Source organism: Dasypus novemcinctus, chromosome 2, assembly GCF_030445035.2.
Source record: "Dasypus novemcinctus isolate mDasNov1 chromosome 2, mDasNov1.1.hap2, whole genome shotgun sequence".
NCBI lineage: Eukaryota > Metazoa > Chordata > Mammalia > Cingulata > Dasypodidae > Dasypus > Dasypus novemcinctus.
In genome coordinates this window covers 46,450,418-46,468,137 of record NC_080674.1, presented here as the reverse complement: position 1 = coordinate 46,468,137, position 17,720 = coordinate 46,450,418, and the positions used below count along the sequence as shown (strand labels likewise).

Sequence of the window (17,720 nt, the reverse complement as noted above, 5' to 3'; positions counted from 1 at the left end):
CATGGAATTCACTGGTCTTACCATGTTCCCCATCACTCTGAAGCAGCTGGATTGATTGAGTGGTGGAATGGACTTAAAAAAAAAGTTAAATAATCAATTAATTATTTATGTTAAAGAAACTTTAGACTGCATAAGCGTTACATAAAAAATACAAGGGATTCTCCTATGCCCCACTTCCTCCCCCTCCCACGTTTTCCTACATTAACAGCATCCTTCACTAGTGTTGTACATTTGTTACAATTGATGAACACATGTTGAAACATTGCCACTAACTGTGGATTATTGTTTACACTCTGTCCTGCACAAGTTTGTAAGTTATGGCAAAATATAAAATGGCCTATATCTGTCATTGCAATGTCATGCAGGACAGTCTGAAAAATGCCCCCATATTACACCTATTTTTCGCTCTTCCTCCCCTCAGATCCTCTGGTGGCCACTGTCTGTATCAGTGACACAGGTTCTTCCATTGCTAGAGTAACCATAAGTCTATAGTAGAATAATAGTAAGTCTACTTTAGTCCATTGTTCATTCCCCAATCCTGAGGATTTGGGGATGGCGATGCTCACACTGCTTCTAATTGAGAGGGGATTTAGATCCTATGTGGCAGATGGATGGCACCATCTTGCTTTCTCTTTTCCTTGGGATGGGCTTTGTCCATCATCATCACCTTGATAGTTGTCCTGGATGAGTCCAATGAACTGTAGAGTAAGTGCTGCAACTCTGCTGAGATTCAGGGACAAACTGGTACATGAACAGAACAAAGATTTAAGTCTCTTGGACATACACCTATCAAGTATAGTACTAACTATAGTTTCTAAGAGAGGGGGCAGAAGAAACCACATCTGAGTCCAACTATGTAACACTTGGGACCATAAATTCCAATGTAGGGCCCATTGGTAGGGTGCCAAACTCCTGAGCTGTTTGCCCTACCTATAGTGTCTGGATGTCTCTAGGGCCCTCAGCAACCTTACTATTTGAGGCACTGTTTACTGTGGTAGTCAAAGAGATCCTGCTGAGATGTGCATAAGTGTAACCTCTGGAATGGCCTTCTGATTCACTTTGAAATCTCTTAGCCATAAAATCTCATTTGTATTTACCATTTCCCCCCATGGTCAAGATCTTTTTCCAGGTGCATTGCTAGTTGGTGCTTGGTAATAATCCCTTGGTGCCAGGGATGCTCAACCCTGGGAGTCATGTCCCATGCCAGGGGGAAGGTAATGTGTTTATATGCTGAATTTGGCTTAGAGAGAGGCCACATTTGAGCAATAATGAGGCCCTCAGGAGGTAACTTTTAGGCTACATGTAATACTAGGCTAAGTTTCAGTTTCAAAAGTAAAGTTTCATTAAGTACAAACATCAATATCAAGGGCTTGGTGCAATGGTCTGTTTTCTTTCTCTAGGTACCACCCCTGTATTTGGGGTATTCTTGCTGTACCACTAGACAATGTAGCAGATCTCCCCAGGATGGGAATTCAATATTTTGGCTATCGTGTGAATCTACACCCACCGTTGACAATGCTCCATGAACACTTGAGCACATTCATATGCCTTAGAAGCATGCCCAGATGAACTCCCTTCCATGCATTCCCCCATCACCAACACCCTGCACCAATGATCTTACCCTGCCACAGTGGTGACCCTTCTGTGATCTAAAACCTCTCCAAAGATTAAGCCAAGAAAATAACCAAATAATAGTGTTAAGAAAATGAAATAATAATGATAGTCTAAAAAATAACATGAAAAATTCAAAAAAGTAAAAAGAAATTTTCTAAATAAAAAAAATTTAGATATTCTGTTTTTCATCACTGTAAGAACTATTGTCTTGTATGCACAGTGACATTTTCTTCCATTTATTTCTCCAGTGTCTTATTTTTGTTTTCATTTTATCTCCAAAGAAGCTTTAGGTTGTGGAAAAGTCATATAGAGAATATAGGGCATTCCCATATACCAAACACCCTCCTCCATCCCCCCCCTCCCCTATTAATAACATTTTACATGTGGATGGTACATTTTTTACAATTGATGTACAAATACTAAGATGTTGTTACTAACCATAGTCAATGATTTACATTATGTTTTACATTTTAGACTGTACACTTTTATAAATTTTGACGAAATCTAAAATGGCCTGTATCTGTTATGGCAAGATCATGCAGAACAATTCCAATACCCCCAAAATGTCCTATATTCCATCTGTTCTATTCTTCCCTCTCCCTTCCCTTGGGACCTATGGTTGAAAACTCAATTAGAGTGCCAACTGGGTGGCAATATCTTACAGGACTGTGGCAATGTCTCCAGGAAGTTGTGTATGCTCTAAATCAGAATCCACTCTATGGGGCTGTTTCTCCCACAGCCAGGAGATGGAAATGGCTCCACTTCTTATTAACCCCTAGGGATCCTGTAGAAAAATTTTTGCTTCCATTCCCTGTAACTTTAAACTCCTCTGGTCTACAGATTCTAGTTCTGCAAGGAAGTATGCTTCTACCAGGAGACATAACAACGATTCCATTGAACTTAAAGTTAAGACTGCCTCATGGACACTTTGGACTCCTCATGCCTCTGAATCAACAGACAGTTAAGAGAATTACTGTACTGACTGGGGTGACTGATACTATCAAGGAAAAATATGACTGCAACCACACAATGGCAGTAGAGAAGCATTTGCGTGGAAAATAGGCAATCCCCTAGGGCATCTTATAGTACTACCAATGGCCCAGAAACTTCAGGAATGAAGGCTTGCATCACCCCACCAAGTAATGGACCATGGCCAGCTGAAATATTTGTTGAAGGTAAAGGGAACATGGAATGGGTAGTGGAACAAGGTAAGTGATAAATACAAACTAGGACCATGTGACCAGTTACAGAAACTAGGACTATAATGGTTATGAATATTTCTTCTTTGTTTTGCTATGCATATGTTTGTATATGTACATAATGAAAATATGTTTTTCTTCATTATCTTGTCTCATTATCTGTCATAAATTGTCTTAGTTTCATTTTGTAATATTTACGTTAAAGATATCAAGTTTAGGAGTGAATATAATTCAAGGATTTGCCTCCTCTGGAGAGATTTAGTGTGTTTCTGGTTGTACACAGGACAAGTGAGTATTATTAGTTGAAAAATATATCTTTCACTGTTTCTATCTAGAGATTAAGTATGATTTAAGATTTCTATGGCTTCCAAGTTGACAAGGGGTGGGCTGTGATAATTAGGCTCATGTGTCAACTTGGCCAGGTAATGGTTCCCAATTGTTTGGTTAAGAAAGCACCAGCTTAACTGGTACTATGAGGACATTTTGTGGACTTTAATCATTTCTAGGTTGATTACATCTCTGGCTGATAACATCTATAATCAACTGAGGAGATTGCCATCAGAAGTTAAGAGACTTCTCATCCAATCAGTTAAAGTCAATTAAAGGTTTTAAAAGGAGCAGTGATGATATCAGCAGTCAGAAGAGAGAATTTTCATCTCTAGTTCATACAGCCAACATCTGTGAAATTCATTGAGGCCCTTCATCAGAGTTCCTGGCTTGCAGCCTGCCCTATGGGATTTGGACTTGTGCACTCCTGTAGTCATGTGAGACAATTTTATAAAATCTCATGATATTTACAGATATCTCATGTCAGTTCTGTTTCCCTAGAGAATCCTGACTAGTACACTGAGCATGGAGATCTGGAGGCTGTGTTCCATTAGAGAGCCAGCTCAGGTTTTTCACTTCCCCCATTTCACCCCAGTGACTTTTTCTACTCCCCTACTCTAACCTTCCCCAGTCACAAGGAAGTAAAGAAAAAGTTATTTATTTAGTCTGTTTCCATAGTTTGAAGGTGTAAGCAAAAATCTCAGACATTACTGATTTAACAGTAATGTTTTATGGGTGATGAGAGTGGACTGAGGAGCCCATACTAAGCTTCCTCTCTTTTCTCTCTTGGCTTTTATGATAAAAGGTCATGATTTTTCCCTGGTATGGTTGTTATTGTTGAACTTTTTGACTGGTTTCATCTCTTTTTATTCATATTACTTGGTTATAGGGTGGTGAGGTTATGTGATCTAGTTATCATCTCCCATCTTTACTAAGAAGTATCAAGAACAATGTAATAATATAGAGATTAACAGTTTAAACATATTAAGGAGGTATATGAACTTTAATATCACTTATAAATTGTACCAAACATTTTATCCATTGGTTTCATATAACATTGCATTGTTTTCAATTTGCCTAGTGTCTGTCTTCTCAGCTACATGGCATGCTTTATAAAGACCTTGTGTTCACTTCTTAATTGATATTGTTCCTGAAAGGCAACTTCCAGTTCTATTTAAATTCTATATTACAGAGTTATATATTATGATTTTAAAGAGAAAATCTAGACCCCTAGAAATCTAAAAATAACAAGTAGTCCCCTTGACAATTTTATCAGTTGCTCTGGAGTCTAAAGGGATTCTGTCACCAGGATTCTATCAAGAGCTGAATTATTTAATTGCCAAAGGATGTTGATCCCTTTCAAAGTTTTGTTCTGGGGACAAAGATGACACAGTGGGAAAGAAAACCCTGCTGAGAACCAACAAAAGCAATTTTAGCTCTAGAAAACCACAGAGACCTATATTACATAATCACACAGACACTGCTAGAGGGGTAAGCCCCATTGGACTGCTGCACTGAAGACACCAATATCCTGAAAACAACCATTTGAATCTTCAAGCCAAAAACTCAAACCAACTTGCAACAATGAAGCTGATTCCATCATGGCTTTTGGAAAATATTGGAAAACATTATTTGTCAAAAAAAAAAAAAAAAAAAAAAAGAAAAAGAATGTGAAAACAAGTATAAGGGACACAAAATGAAATTATAAACTCAACCTGATTTCTTTTTGCTCACTGAAGTGTCTGGATAGAAAATCAGCTTCCCAGAGTTAGCAAGTCTTAAAATGAGCTCTAGCAAGATACTTCATAGCCAATTTTAGGGAGAGATGGAATTTGTTTTTTGTGGTGGAATGAAGAAAGAGATTTTATAGCTGGACCTGGATTGTAAAAAAAAAAGGTGACTATGACAAATCTATCATCTAATCTACCAGGGAATATTAAGTATGGATGGAAAAGCCAGGTTCAAAATCCTCTGAGCAGAACTAACTACAGAATTTGAGTTCCTGTGCAAAATGAAAATGTGAGTCCCATGTTTCTATACTGAACTTCAATGGTATAATATTAAAATTCTTCTAAGAAGTTTCTAAACTAAAATATTAATGAAAACTGGAATAAAGCTTTTGATTAAGATGGCCTCAAAGTTCATTCCTATGATACTCTTATAATTTCTTTTTCAGATGGCGATGGTTGTAGATAAAATGCACTTTAATTTGTGATGAGTCCATGAAAAAAAATGTTCCTATAACCTTGCCTATCCTTCCTAGTCTTTTACCCACCATGTTACCATAACATGTACCTGGAGTAGCAGAGAGAGTTTGGGTGAATGTGGTATTGAAGGCCAGGACGCAAGAAGCTGAGAAGGAAGGTTTATTAATAGCCGGCCAGGCTCGGTGGACTCCTGTCCTAGTAAAAAACTGAATAGGATTTTTGGGTCCCTTTTATTCAGAGGATGTAGGAGTGGGGAGTCAAATGGTGCTTTTATGCAAAAGGACTTTGTTAGTTTCTTAGAGTTTTAAGTGGTTTATCTGAGTATCAGGTCTTGAATTAACACATACCCCCACATTCCAGGTAAGCTTGAATTAACACATACCCCCCACATTCCAGGTAAGCATAAATTAACACATTTAGTCTGCAGCCTTCTTGAATATCCAAAGCCTATAGAGCCTTTATCACTTAATTGGCTTTCCAGGGACTAGGAATACTTGGATATAGAATAAGTTCCAATTAATGCACAGGCTATATTATACCTAGTTCAAAAATTGAGATAACATGAGACCACAAAGGAGGGTGACACTACTTCTGCTTATAGACACTGGGGTTAGTTTTACAGAGGGGATAATTCTTATAGGTTTGAGCCTATTCTTGAAGGAAGGATAAAAGTCTTTCAAGTTGAACAGTTAAAAAGATAATGTCAACATGAAGATGACATGCCCTCCTAGCAAGGTGTTCTAATGGGACTCCCCTTTTCCCTTTGAGATTCAGAAATCTTTAAACAGATCAGCAACAGGATATGCAAATTGTGCTCTCTCCTATTCCATCCTTGTCTAACTAAACAGCATCCCCTAGGACTGAGCAATGCAATATCCTTAATCATTTCCTTCATAAGAAGTTTCCTGTTGTTTTAAATGTAGAAATTTAAGAAACAGCATTATTTTCAAAGAATTATTAAGATATAGGATGTTCTACTTAGAAATGAAAAGAATGAAGAACTACGAGATTAATTTATTCCTCTGGTTTAAATCAGAACAGAGATCAAATATCTCATATAATACTGTAATACCTATATTCAGACTTATACTTTTCAGTGATTTATGATTTTGAAATATTCATTTAATAAGTTTGTAGCTCTCTTTAAAATTAATAATTTACCTTGTAATTACATATTTTCTCCCATATTTAACCCTGATTATTTACAGAATATTAATAATTTTCCTAGTTTCAGTCAAAATGAATCCATACAGTTTAAATGAGGAAAGAATTTATTGTCTGGAATTGTGAATTCTAGTGCCAGATGTTCTTACTAGTCATATGCCCTAGTCAAGCTAATTAACTTCTCTGTTTCAACCCAGATGTGGATACAATGCCTCTTTTAGTTACTTCATTGGTAAGTAGAAAATAAAATTTATGTGAAAACGCTTGGCTACAGTCACTAAACAAATGCAAGACAATATTCACATGGAAGGCGTCATATTAATTTTTCCTTAACATTTGGTTACCACTTTAATAATAAGTGTGCTAAATTGTAAATTTAAAATGCTTTTTTTTTTAAGCTGTAAAGACTTTACAATGTCAATATACACTCTGATAATCCCTAAGGAGGCTTAGCATGAAGTGTATACCAAACTTATTTGACCATAGGACTGCTTAATTAAGAGCATTTTGGGGAACAGATACATCTCAAGACACATGTTGGTGAACTTTTCCTAGGGAGTGTATGAGCTAACAACTAAACTGTGAGAAACACCATTAAAAGTACTTCAGAGGAGGGAATGATCATTTGAGGCTGAAGAGAATTGGGAGAGGCTTTGTGAAGGAGACATTTGAGTTGGACCCTGAAGGATGAATGGAATTGCAATGTACAGTATTGGTAAATGGGAGTTTTTCTGGTAGAGGAAGGGATAGAAGCAAGGACACAGTGATGGGAAATCACGAAGGAATGGCAAGTTTCTCTGGCTATATCCATAAGGGAATTTTATGAAGCTCAACTAAAGTTCAGGTTTACCACATGGCCTCATGTTCTTTAAATGGCTGTAGGGTGGGAGGTTGTAGAGCAGGATGGCATCAGGCAGTCCTTGTAGTGGTCTGTGTAGCAATCTATGGGGTTGTCTGTATAGCTGTCCAGGGGTGATTCAGGCGATGGCTCATATGTAAGGGATGGAGACTTAACAATGGCCAGTGGAGGTTCCCTGAATTAGAAACTCTATGCCCCTCAGAGCCAATGGCTCTTGTTAGAACTCCACAGGCATAGCTGTCAGTGTCCCCACAGAGAAAATGCTCAATTCCAAAAACCACTATATTTGGGGATGGCCAAACTATGGTTTCTCTACAGGTGTTTATAGTTTCTGCACATGCAGCTATAATGTGGCAGTCAGGGATCATTTTTTACAGTGAGCAATGATGCCTACGTAACATTTTTGACAAATTATTGTTAGATTTCCAGGGTAACAGAATTTGAAAGTCAACCAAAGGTCAAATTCTTATTGGCTGTGCCCTTTACCCATAGTTCTTAAATATTAAGCCAGCAAAGGAGATTGGGGCAAGTTACGTGGGATTTTGGATTCCAAACTAAAGAGTTTGTAGTTAAATAACTTCCAGTTTTATTCCTCACTATGTCTTTCCCTAAAAGGGAACAGGAAAAGACAGTTAGTGTTTTGGTATAAAAATATATAACTATTTTATGCTTATCAGATTCAAGTGAGAATGTCTTAGTAGAACAACTGAGAAGGTTAAAATACAAAAACACATAAAACCATCTTCAATATACCATAATCTTCTGAAATAGAAAGGCTTGTGTTCTTTCAATCTGTGGAAATAAATAGGACTTCTTTCCTCTTCACATCTGATACCATGAAGCACCCAATTTGAATGATAAGCCTAAAATATCACAAAGGAGAGTCTGGTAGGCTGTATTTAAGAAATAACTTTCTTGGTGTTTAAAACGGTGACCATAATAGTTTATTTTTTATTTTTTATGTGTGTGTCTTTAACTGTTAAGTCAATTTATGCTCCATTATACTGGTGAAAGAAGACATACAAAATGTTTCCAACCTATATTTCCAGTTAAAGAGCCAGGAAATCCTGGAGCTTTACGCCATGTTCCTTTTAGGTAAAGGCTGCTCAAGGGGCAGAGGGCAGCAGGTGGGGAAACTTTTTTCTTCTGTATTGAATGCAAATCCTCTCATATTACAGAAAACTTGTGGCAGTTTGTGTCCAACTTATTGAAGCAATAAATAATTGTTAGGTAGGCTTATTGATTCCCTATCTAGACTCGCACATCTTAGGACCTAGTACCTACATATGGGAGTCTGTGATTCAGTCACTACCTTGACTGGAGCCTGACTCCTGTTGTAGGGATCTATGCTTCATGGCTTTACTGCTCTCTCAAAGCTCCTAAGCAACCTACTGAACTGACCTCCATCCTGGGTCTGACTTATTTCCTTCCCATGATGTAAAGGAGCTAGCAGAGGAAGAACTGCTATTCTTCCTTCATGGCAACACAATCAAACTAGCAATGCAGCTTGGAGATGATCCTCAGTCACCACTATCCCTGCCCCGCATCCCTACCAGGCATACATCCTGCAACCTCTATGACCCATCCAAAACCTCACTCTGAAGCCCGAGGAGGGCACAGTCCAGGCAAGCCAGCAGCATATATTTGAGCTGGGCTCTTGTCCTCCTCTGACTCGACATACTCCAGGAGATACCAAAAATCCCCACAACCATTGGCCCTGCGTTTAAACCAGTTGTGTGCGAAGTTCCCCTTACAAATAACTCAATTATACAGTCTGGTTTAGGACGATTTTCATGTTGGTGTTTCACAATAAAAGGGTACCAGCAGAGATCCAAGAAAATAAATTTATTAAACTTTGAAGAAAAAAATCCACAGACATAAAGAAAGTTAAATATAAACCGCAGGACACAACTAGTCATCCTAGTGAATAATGGCTTGTGTGGCCAGCAAAGTACCAAAATGACATTCTGAGACTGATTGAGGTATTTAGCTATTTTTGGCTATAGAAATGTTGTCAGCCTATTGTGAAATAGTACGACAGTTCTTCCAAACACAGAGCTTTAAATTGAGTTAAGTTCTACATTGATGAAATTTTATATGAAACTAAATTATATAGCTCTTGGAGAAAACCATAGCAGCAAGGTAGCAGAAAATCTATTGAACTCCTATTACAAAGTAACATGTTGAACTTTAAACATCCAATTCTAGCTTTTCACTGTCCTTTTTGAAAGAAAAACGGAGTTTAAAATTACCAACCATTAAGCTTGCACCCTAGAAAGGTCTGAATTCAATGGCAAATACTATTTAAATTAAAGCTAAATTTAGTTTAGCCTTTAAAAAATACTTAAAATGAGAAGCATTCTTTGTTGACATAAGATTCTTCTCTTTTCATATACTTTTTGGAGAGCTATTTCAATTGTTCCTAGGAAGGATGTTTTGATTACTAAGGCATTGAAAACTCATTTACAAATTACTCAGGTCCTTTCTTTTTCTTCTAACTACCTGCAGTTTGAAGCCAAACCTCTCAGGGGAAATACAAAGAGGCGAAGCTTCTTTTATTACTTAATTGAATTCTAGTAAAAGGTTTGGTGAGGAAGAAAGTTTCTGGTATTGGTTTAAGTAAAGTCTGAATTATCGATAGGGTTTTAAAACCTTGTTTCTCCTGTCCCTTGTTATGTGAATAATGAGCATGGGTCTGGCCACAGGCTGTGAAACAAAAACCTGTTTGTTGAACTTCTGTGACTATCTTCATTCAACCTGTTTCAACTTAAAAAAAAACAAAGCTTCTTGTACCTTATTCCCTTGTTAGGTAACTTTGAAATACAACCCAGTTGTGTTTAAAGAGATACAGCTGCAAAGGTTATAGGGTTTACCTCCCATGATCTGCGTGCACTATAAAATCATTCCATGTGCAAGTGCAGTACTAAAGCATCCTGGTAAATATAAACCAGCTCTAATCTCTATTTCTCTTAACATGTAACTCTCTTGGCATGAACTAAAATTTATTGAAGAATGGGTTTTTTGTTTGTTTGTTTTTGGTTCATGTTAAATTGACCTGCATAAACATTTTTAAGTTTTCTAAATTAATGGATATTTGCTTAAAAATTTGAATGGGTATATTTCAATAATACAGGTTACTACAATCATTTTAAAATTGTTTAAGGTATCTTGAAAGGTATAAAAAGGGCCTTGTGAAAAACTAAGTTATTTGTTTTTCTTTAGTGTATTGACTAAAGCATTAAACCAGCTTTAGACTGTAATTACTATATTCTTTAGATGGAGCTTCATAAACTACAGGACACAGTGTATAGAGTAATATAAAATACCATGTTTGAAATCTAAATTATTAAAAATATCTTTATCAATTTTATGTGAAAATAAATGTTTTATATATCCAAACTATTTTGCCTTCTTTCCTATAGTTTTAGTTCCCAATTATTTTTTAAAAATTAGCCTGTGCTAAGATTTGTAATTGATTTTCTTGAACTGCAAAAGCCACCTGATTTTTCGCTTTTTCAAAAAGCATGATATACTATGCATTAAAAACATAACCATTCAATGCTTAGGATCACAAATTAACAGTCACAATAACAAGACAATCACTGCCACTAAACAGTCTTTGTGACAAGTTTTAAAAATATTTACAATTCACAACAGTAATATCTATCTGATTAAACTTTTTTTTTTTAATATTGTGTTTCAATATTTCAGGAAAAGGCATTTAGAATCCACACCCTTCCCCAGCAACCCCCGCCCCCCCCTATTAATAAGTTTAAACATTGTTTTGGTTTAAGCATTCAAGCCCCAGCCAACTCTTTGCCATTAAATATGTAGCTCTTGGGAATAAAAGAAAGACTATGGCAGAATTTTGTTCAGTTGGTCTGTGCTCACGTAGCCACATGATGTGAGAAACTCTTTGTTAGGCAAAGGCAAGGCAGTTGCATTGAGTACAAGGCCTTGTGGAGACTGTACTATATGAATGGAGGTGTAGTCTGGGACAGGCATCTCAGAACTTGGAGCTCGTTCAGCCAGCCCAGACCTCACAGCAGTAGTGGTAAGGCTTTCTGTGGTGATGTAAACGTCCTCCTGTTTAAATCTCGGGTCCACACGGGATTCCATCTCAACATGAGGGGCCACAGCGATGCACTTTTTGGCATCTGCCTCGCAAAAGTAAGTGTTGTCCGTGTTGAAGTTTGCATGGCAGAGTGAGACCACTTCTGGGTACCTGTCACACTGGGATATCCCTGCCTTATTTTTTTGGCCTGGGGAAAGGACCACACTCCCTGCTGGTGTTATGTCGCTAACCTGGGCATAAAAGTCAATGTTTACCAGTGAACTTGGGTTGCTTAGCTGAATCTGGGCAGCTTGATGAGTTGACTCAGTTCCACCAATAATAAGTGGTTTGGGTTTATTTTCCTCTGCTAGGGTAACACTGGGCTGCTGAGTAGTGGGGCTAGCATCGCTCAAAAGTGAGTTATTTTGATTCTTCTGGTCAAGGCGCAAGAGATCTGCTTCCCCTTTCAACGTTTGTGGCCGAGCCACCTCTGAGGTACCATCACAATTGTCACTGGCATTGAAATCAGTGTCCAGAATGTCAGGTTCATAACAACTGGTATGTCCAGAGTCATCATCTTTTGCTCCGAGAATATGAAATGATTTCTGGTGGTCATTGCTTAGAAGTTTGCCTGTGTCTGTTCCTTCAGTCTTTTCATCAGAGTCATCAATATCTAGCTCAATGAATTCAAACCAGGAGTCATCATTGTGGAATTCTGGTTTATAGTTGTCATGAATGGCTAAGATTGTGTTTACCTCTTCTAATTTTCCTTCCTGGAAACAGAAAGAAAATGAAAATCTATGAAAAGAAATCATAATGATTAAGTAATTTAGCAAATAATGTTCAGAGATGACTTATGGTTATAATAAGAGCAATAACAACAAAGACATATAAAAACAAAAATGAAAAAAATGTATGCGTATAGAACTTTGAAATATATGAGACATTTTCATAAATTTGAAGAGATGAAATATTTTAAAAAATTATTCTCCAGAAGGAGGGGTACAAAAAAATCATATACCTCATAAAACTCTCAACATAAGACAGTGTTTTTCAGGTGTCATTTAATTAGATTTAGATAGATTTATTTATTACCTTGAGAAGCTCTGAATCAATTCCTTTAATCTTTGGAACTGGAACTGGGGGCAGAATCAGCATCTTAATCCTTGAAAACAAATAAAATTTTGTTTACAAATAAAATTTTGGTTTCACATATCTTAAAGTTACACATTCTATTATTTCAAAAGATAAAAATAAAATCGGCAGTATTATTACTTATTTTGAATATTCTGGTACTTTATAAGAGTGGAATATGAAAAAAAGAGAAAATATTAAGCAGCAAATAGGGGAAAACTAAAGAAGACAAAAAACAAAAAATAAAAATCCTTTTCTCTGAAGTTAATTTAAATAAAGTTTTCTACAACTTTTTTGTTTCTTAATGTCTTTAATTGACAGTCAGCTTTAGTGTTCAGGAGTGAGAAATCTAATTCCATCTGAAGGCAATTTCCACATTGGTTATGAGGAAGGCAATTTTAATGTACATTTCATCAGTAATTGGCAGAGGAAAAAAAAAGAAAACCATGCCACATAAAGTCACAATTTTTTGCATTCTCAAAAAAGAATGGACAGGGATAACATAGCACCACACAGTCCTCATCGAATATAAAATGGCCCAAAATGATTTCATTAAACAAGGTAGAGTTTATTTCAGGTGGGACAGGTTAAATCTGAACTATCTCTAATTAGTCAGTATGGATTTATAAACACAATTCTATGATGCATTTAAATTATTTTTGACCATAATTCATTTCTGTGTTTATCCTTCTCTCTTGTGCCTTGTTGTAGCCCTGGTACTTAGAACAATTCCTGGCATAGAAAGGTTCTCAATAAACAGTTGTCAAATATATTTAAGTAAATCATTTATCTATTTTGTTGATAGTGTAACTGGAGTGATGTCTTAAAATCACCAGTGTAGCTGTGGGTATAAGCTTATAGATGATTCAGTTCAATGTATTTTTTTTTTTAAATTAAAAACCCAAGTGTTCCAAAATGCCACTGTTGGGAATGGACAGTAACCTGACTTTTGAAAATCAGCTGATACTTTATTCAGTGTGAATGGACAGTTTAGTCTATTCAATAGGGAACCCATTTTCGGATACTTCCACCAATGAATAAACCAAATATCATTTTTAAGTTGCTTTGAGTAGCATTCTCTGTGCTTACTCAGTGGGGCACTCATTAAAATAAGTTGTTACTGATGAATATAAATATATAAATAAATAACACAAATTATTAATAGTAACTGCTACCATTTTTTAATACCTCTGATGAACCAGACACTGTGAGATGTGTTTTGCACTAAATCATAAGTTGGGCAAATTATGGCCTGTGGCTCAAATCTGGCTCACCACATGTTTTTTTTTAAATAAAGTTTTACTGGGACACAGCTACATTCATTTTGTTTACATATCATCCATGCCTACTTTCATGCCATTGTAGCAGAGCTGAGTAGTAGTTTATACCTGCAGAACCTAAAATATTCAGTATATGGCCCTTTAAAGAAAAAGTGTGTTGACTCCTGCACTAAACATTTCATTTAATCTTTGCAACTACCAGGCAGAAGGATGACATAATCCTCACTCTAGAGACGTGGAAAGATGAAGAAATATGCAAAAATGCAACATAACTCTAATTACAGGAAGTAAAATTTCCCAAATGGCTGCCTGACTTTATGTGTCTCTCCTTTTTGAAGAGGATGATGCATTTAAGCACTTGTTAGCAGTCAACTTTCCAAGAGCTGTAGTGACAATACACCTGGTGGCAGACCCTGAAACCTATAGGGCCCAAGTAGGGCAGGCCAGTGAATGAAGGAGGCCAGGTCAATGTCAAAGGGAGGGATAGGGACTATGGCAAACTGGATAAAGTACTCCCTTCCCAAATGGAACAGCTGGTCCTCTGCTTTAGCATGTGCTGCCATGAAACAGTATCAGCCCAGTACCACTAGATCCTTTAGTTTTTAAAAAAGAACCTGGATTTTTGCATGACAATTCCCTATTTTATAAACACTTTGTGGCAAAATCTTATTTCCAAACCAAAATAAAGACACAAAGCACAGATATGCAGGCTGAATTTGGCTTTTAGGTCATCAGTTTGCCATTTCTGTTTTATGCTGATTCAGTTATGATTTCTTTCCTTGTTAGTGATAACTAGAGGCTGGGGTGGGTAGTAGAGTGGGAACAACAGGGCACAAAGATAACCTGACTTGAAACTATGTTTGTGGATTTACTTTTGTTTTATTCAAATCCAAATTAGATTAGAAAGTTTTGTAAGAGTTAACTCTTAATTTTCTGGATTAAGGAATGAAGCAGTGGTTCAGATAGTAAATTGTAGAAATTCACAAAACTTCAAGCAAAGACATCGTACCATGCTTTCACGGTCTCAGCTGCCCAGTTTTCCCATTTTCTAACCCACTCTGAACGATCGACTCTGCTTCCCAATTTTAGTGCTGAGGGTGGACAGCATCATTTTCTATACTGGTGCAGAAGATAGGCTTTCTCTAAATATGAGGACATTTTTCTAAAGCAGGGAGATCTTTGATTTGGAGTTTGATGTCACTCTGGTGAGGTCTGGATGCAGAGGAAAGGCAGGAGGAGGACCTGAACCCTGCACAATGCTAGGGTTTGAGGAAGGCTGACAGAAGCTTCCCATTACTTGGTGTATCTTCCTGGGAGAACTACATGTTTTTTCCCTATCTGCTGACAACTACTTTCTAGCATTTCTTACTTTCATTAGAGCAAATGCAAATTTAGACAATGATAAGTCTTTTTATGGGCAAATGAAAGGAAAAATTAATTCTCTTCTACAAAGAACTCTATGTTAGTACAAGAAATTTTGGGAGTACAATAAAGATTTCAGCCCAGGATTACATTTGGTGATTTTGACCAAAGTATCACAGTGAAGAACTTCATTATTCATGGAAAACCTCTATTAGAAAAAGGTTTATATATTTTCATTGAAATCCTATTCTTTGAACGGATTATTTTTCATCCCAATATTTTTAGCCAATATAATCCAACAATATAAATTTGTTTGGCTTTTGCAACTCGAATTGACAGCTAATTTTATGAATGAATTACCTTATAAATAGTTCATTTATCTATTGAAGTTACATGTAAATAGTATGTAAATGAGTTGACCTACAGTAAGTCAAGGAGTTCAAATTACTCAACAGAATAATTTGGCTCCTTTTTTGTTGGCATTATTTAATTATATAAATTACTTAAAATTATATATACATATTTATCTATTTCTCCCTAAACAACTGAAACTGTGTTGTCTCAGTTTGTGTTTGTAAAAATAGAAATGTTGCTGGAAAGTTAGTGGCAAAGGGAAATTTTGTGCAGTGATTTTTGCTTTCCCATTGGTTTACATTATAAAATGGGAGATGAAATGCTACTGAAAATAACTCTTTCTGCATTCAGCAGGAAACTTTTAGCAAGCTTGACTCTTAGAACTCCAGCACTCTGAGAATTCTTCTTTCTACTGTAATTGTATTTTGAAATTTACAAATACTACATTACCTCAACATACAAACAAATAAAAAGTGAGTGTGGTATATTCATGTAGATAGATCCTATTTTGACTTTTAGAGGTTTTACGGCTTCAGCTGGATAACTTGCCTTCGGTTCTGGTAGGATGACCAACAGTCTCTGTTTGCCTGGGATACAGGACTTTCAGTGCCAAACTATGAACATCCTAGACAAATCAGGAGGGTTGGTCACCTTAGTACTAGGAAAAGGCACAAAATTAACCAATGGGGCTTTAAAAATGCCCAAAATGTAAGGAAACTGGAAATTGATAATAATTTTTCCTACTTTGTAAATTTGGTATTAAAATTTCCTATAGTCTGTACTGAGGTTCTTACAAGAAGAAAGACGGAATGACACCATCTTAAAGCTCAAGGGAAATGTAAAGGTCATATAATCCAACATCCTCATATATTACCCATGAGAATGTGCAGGTTCAGGGGGGTTAAGGGACACCAACAAGATCAAACAACAGTAGCAGAACTGGAAAGCTAGTTTCTTGACCTGCAAGACTTGCAGAATGGAGTCACTTTAAACTCAAAAATAAGTTTAGATGTGTTTACAAATGCAGGTGAAATACAGAATCATAAATATCCAAATGATTTTAATAAAACCCAAATTCTCTTGAAATTGTCCTCACATGAAACCTAAAAAGGCTGTATTAGATTGAATTATGTAGGTAATTCCTTTAGCTTGGCACTTAAATTTACCTTTACATTGGGACTGCATCAGACTCAGCCAAAGGCTCAAGGATGCCATGTAGTTCTGGAATGAACAGGGTCAACTTGTTCAGAAGTTGAGGTGAAGACACAGCTCTTATATAACAGCAGGCGTACATATCAAAAGGTATGCACAGCCACTAGCCTAAGCTCTAAATGCCCTATTCACCTTTACCAATAGAGTCTAAACCTGTAAATTCTCTATAGTGAATACAATAAGTTGAGTTTTATACAAATGGTAGACGTATAACCATAGGCAAAGGTTTAATGGGTTTTATTAAAAATTTCACTTATAATTAGCAAAAGAAAATATCAAATAATGGAAAAACACAGAAATATAATAGCATAACTGGAAAAACATATCAAAGAAGACTATGTCACACCTACCTTTGCTGTTTAGAAAATATGAGTACAAATAACATCACTGTTAGCCCAGATATTCCAAAGATAATAATTAAGAACCATGGAAACCGGAAATCTGAAACAAAAGAATAATATTTTATATATTTATGAAGAGTTGAAGCAAAGTTTATATTTCTCTTTCCTGTTTCACATAAAAATATTTCCTAATATATATTTATCTAGTAAAATTAGTGATTTCACTTGATAGCCACTGAAACAGAATACAATTTATGTAGGAGTATGTTCTGTTCCAAGAACACCTGTCAACTTTCTCAAACCCTTTCACATCAAAACATTAAAGAAACCACACACAATTTAAACATAAACCATTAAAAAAAAATCCAAAAACGAAAAAGGCCAAAAAAACCCAAAACTGCTTTAAATATTACATGTGTCCAGGCTGTCATTAAAGGCCTCAACTCAACTCTAAACCATTTACCCAAGTCATGTCCTCTGGATTCCTGTGTGTGTGTGTGTTTGTGTGTGTGATGACATTTTTCCTTATCCATCAGCCTGAGAATCTATCAAAAAGATAGGAGGCAGAGTTTTATTTAAGAATCATGCCTAAAACTTCTTAGATCTGCAACTC

The 17,720-nt window shown here is 36.3% G+C and overlaps 1 protein-coding gene across 8 annotated transcripts in view; it reads right to left on the bottom strand.

The window, feature by feature from the left end:
- Window positions 1-9,200: 9,200 nt before the first annotated feature.
- The window catches only part of GHR (growth hormone receptor), a 311,580-nt gene continuing 303,060 nt past the window's right edge, over window positions 9,201-17,720 (bottom strand). For all 8 annotated transcript variants that reach the window (XM_058308500.2, XM_012528225.4, XM_071207953.1 and 5 more), the window contains 3 exons: window positions 17,117-17,207; window positions 12,520-12,589; window positions 9,201-12,197 (listed from right to left, as the gene is read on the bottom strand). In XM_058308500.2, coding sequence (XP_058164483.1) covers window positions 11,226-12,197; window positions 12,520-12,589; window positions 17,117-17,207 — 1,133 coding nt within the window. In that variant the 3' untranslated portion in view covers window positions 9,201-11,225. The remainder of the gene's footprint in view (window positions 12,198-12,519; window positions 12,590-17,116; window positions 17,208-17,720) is intronic.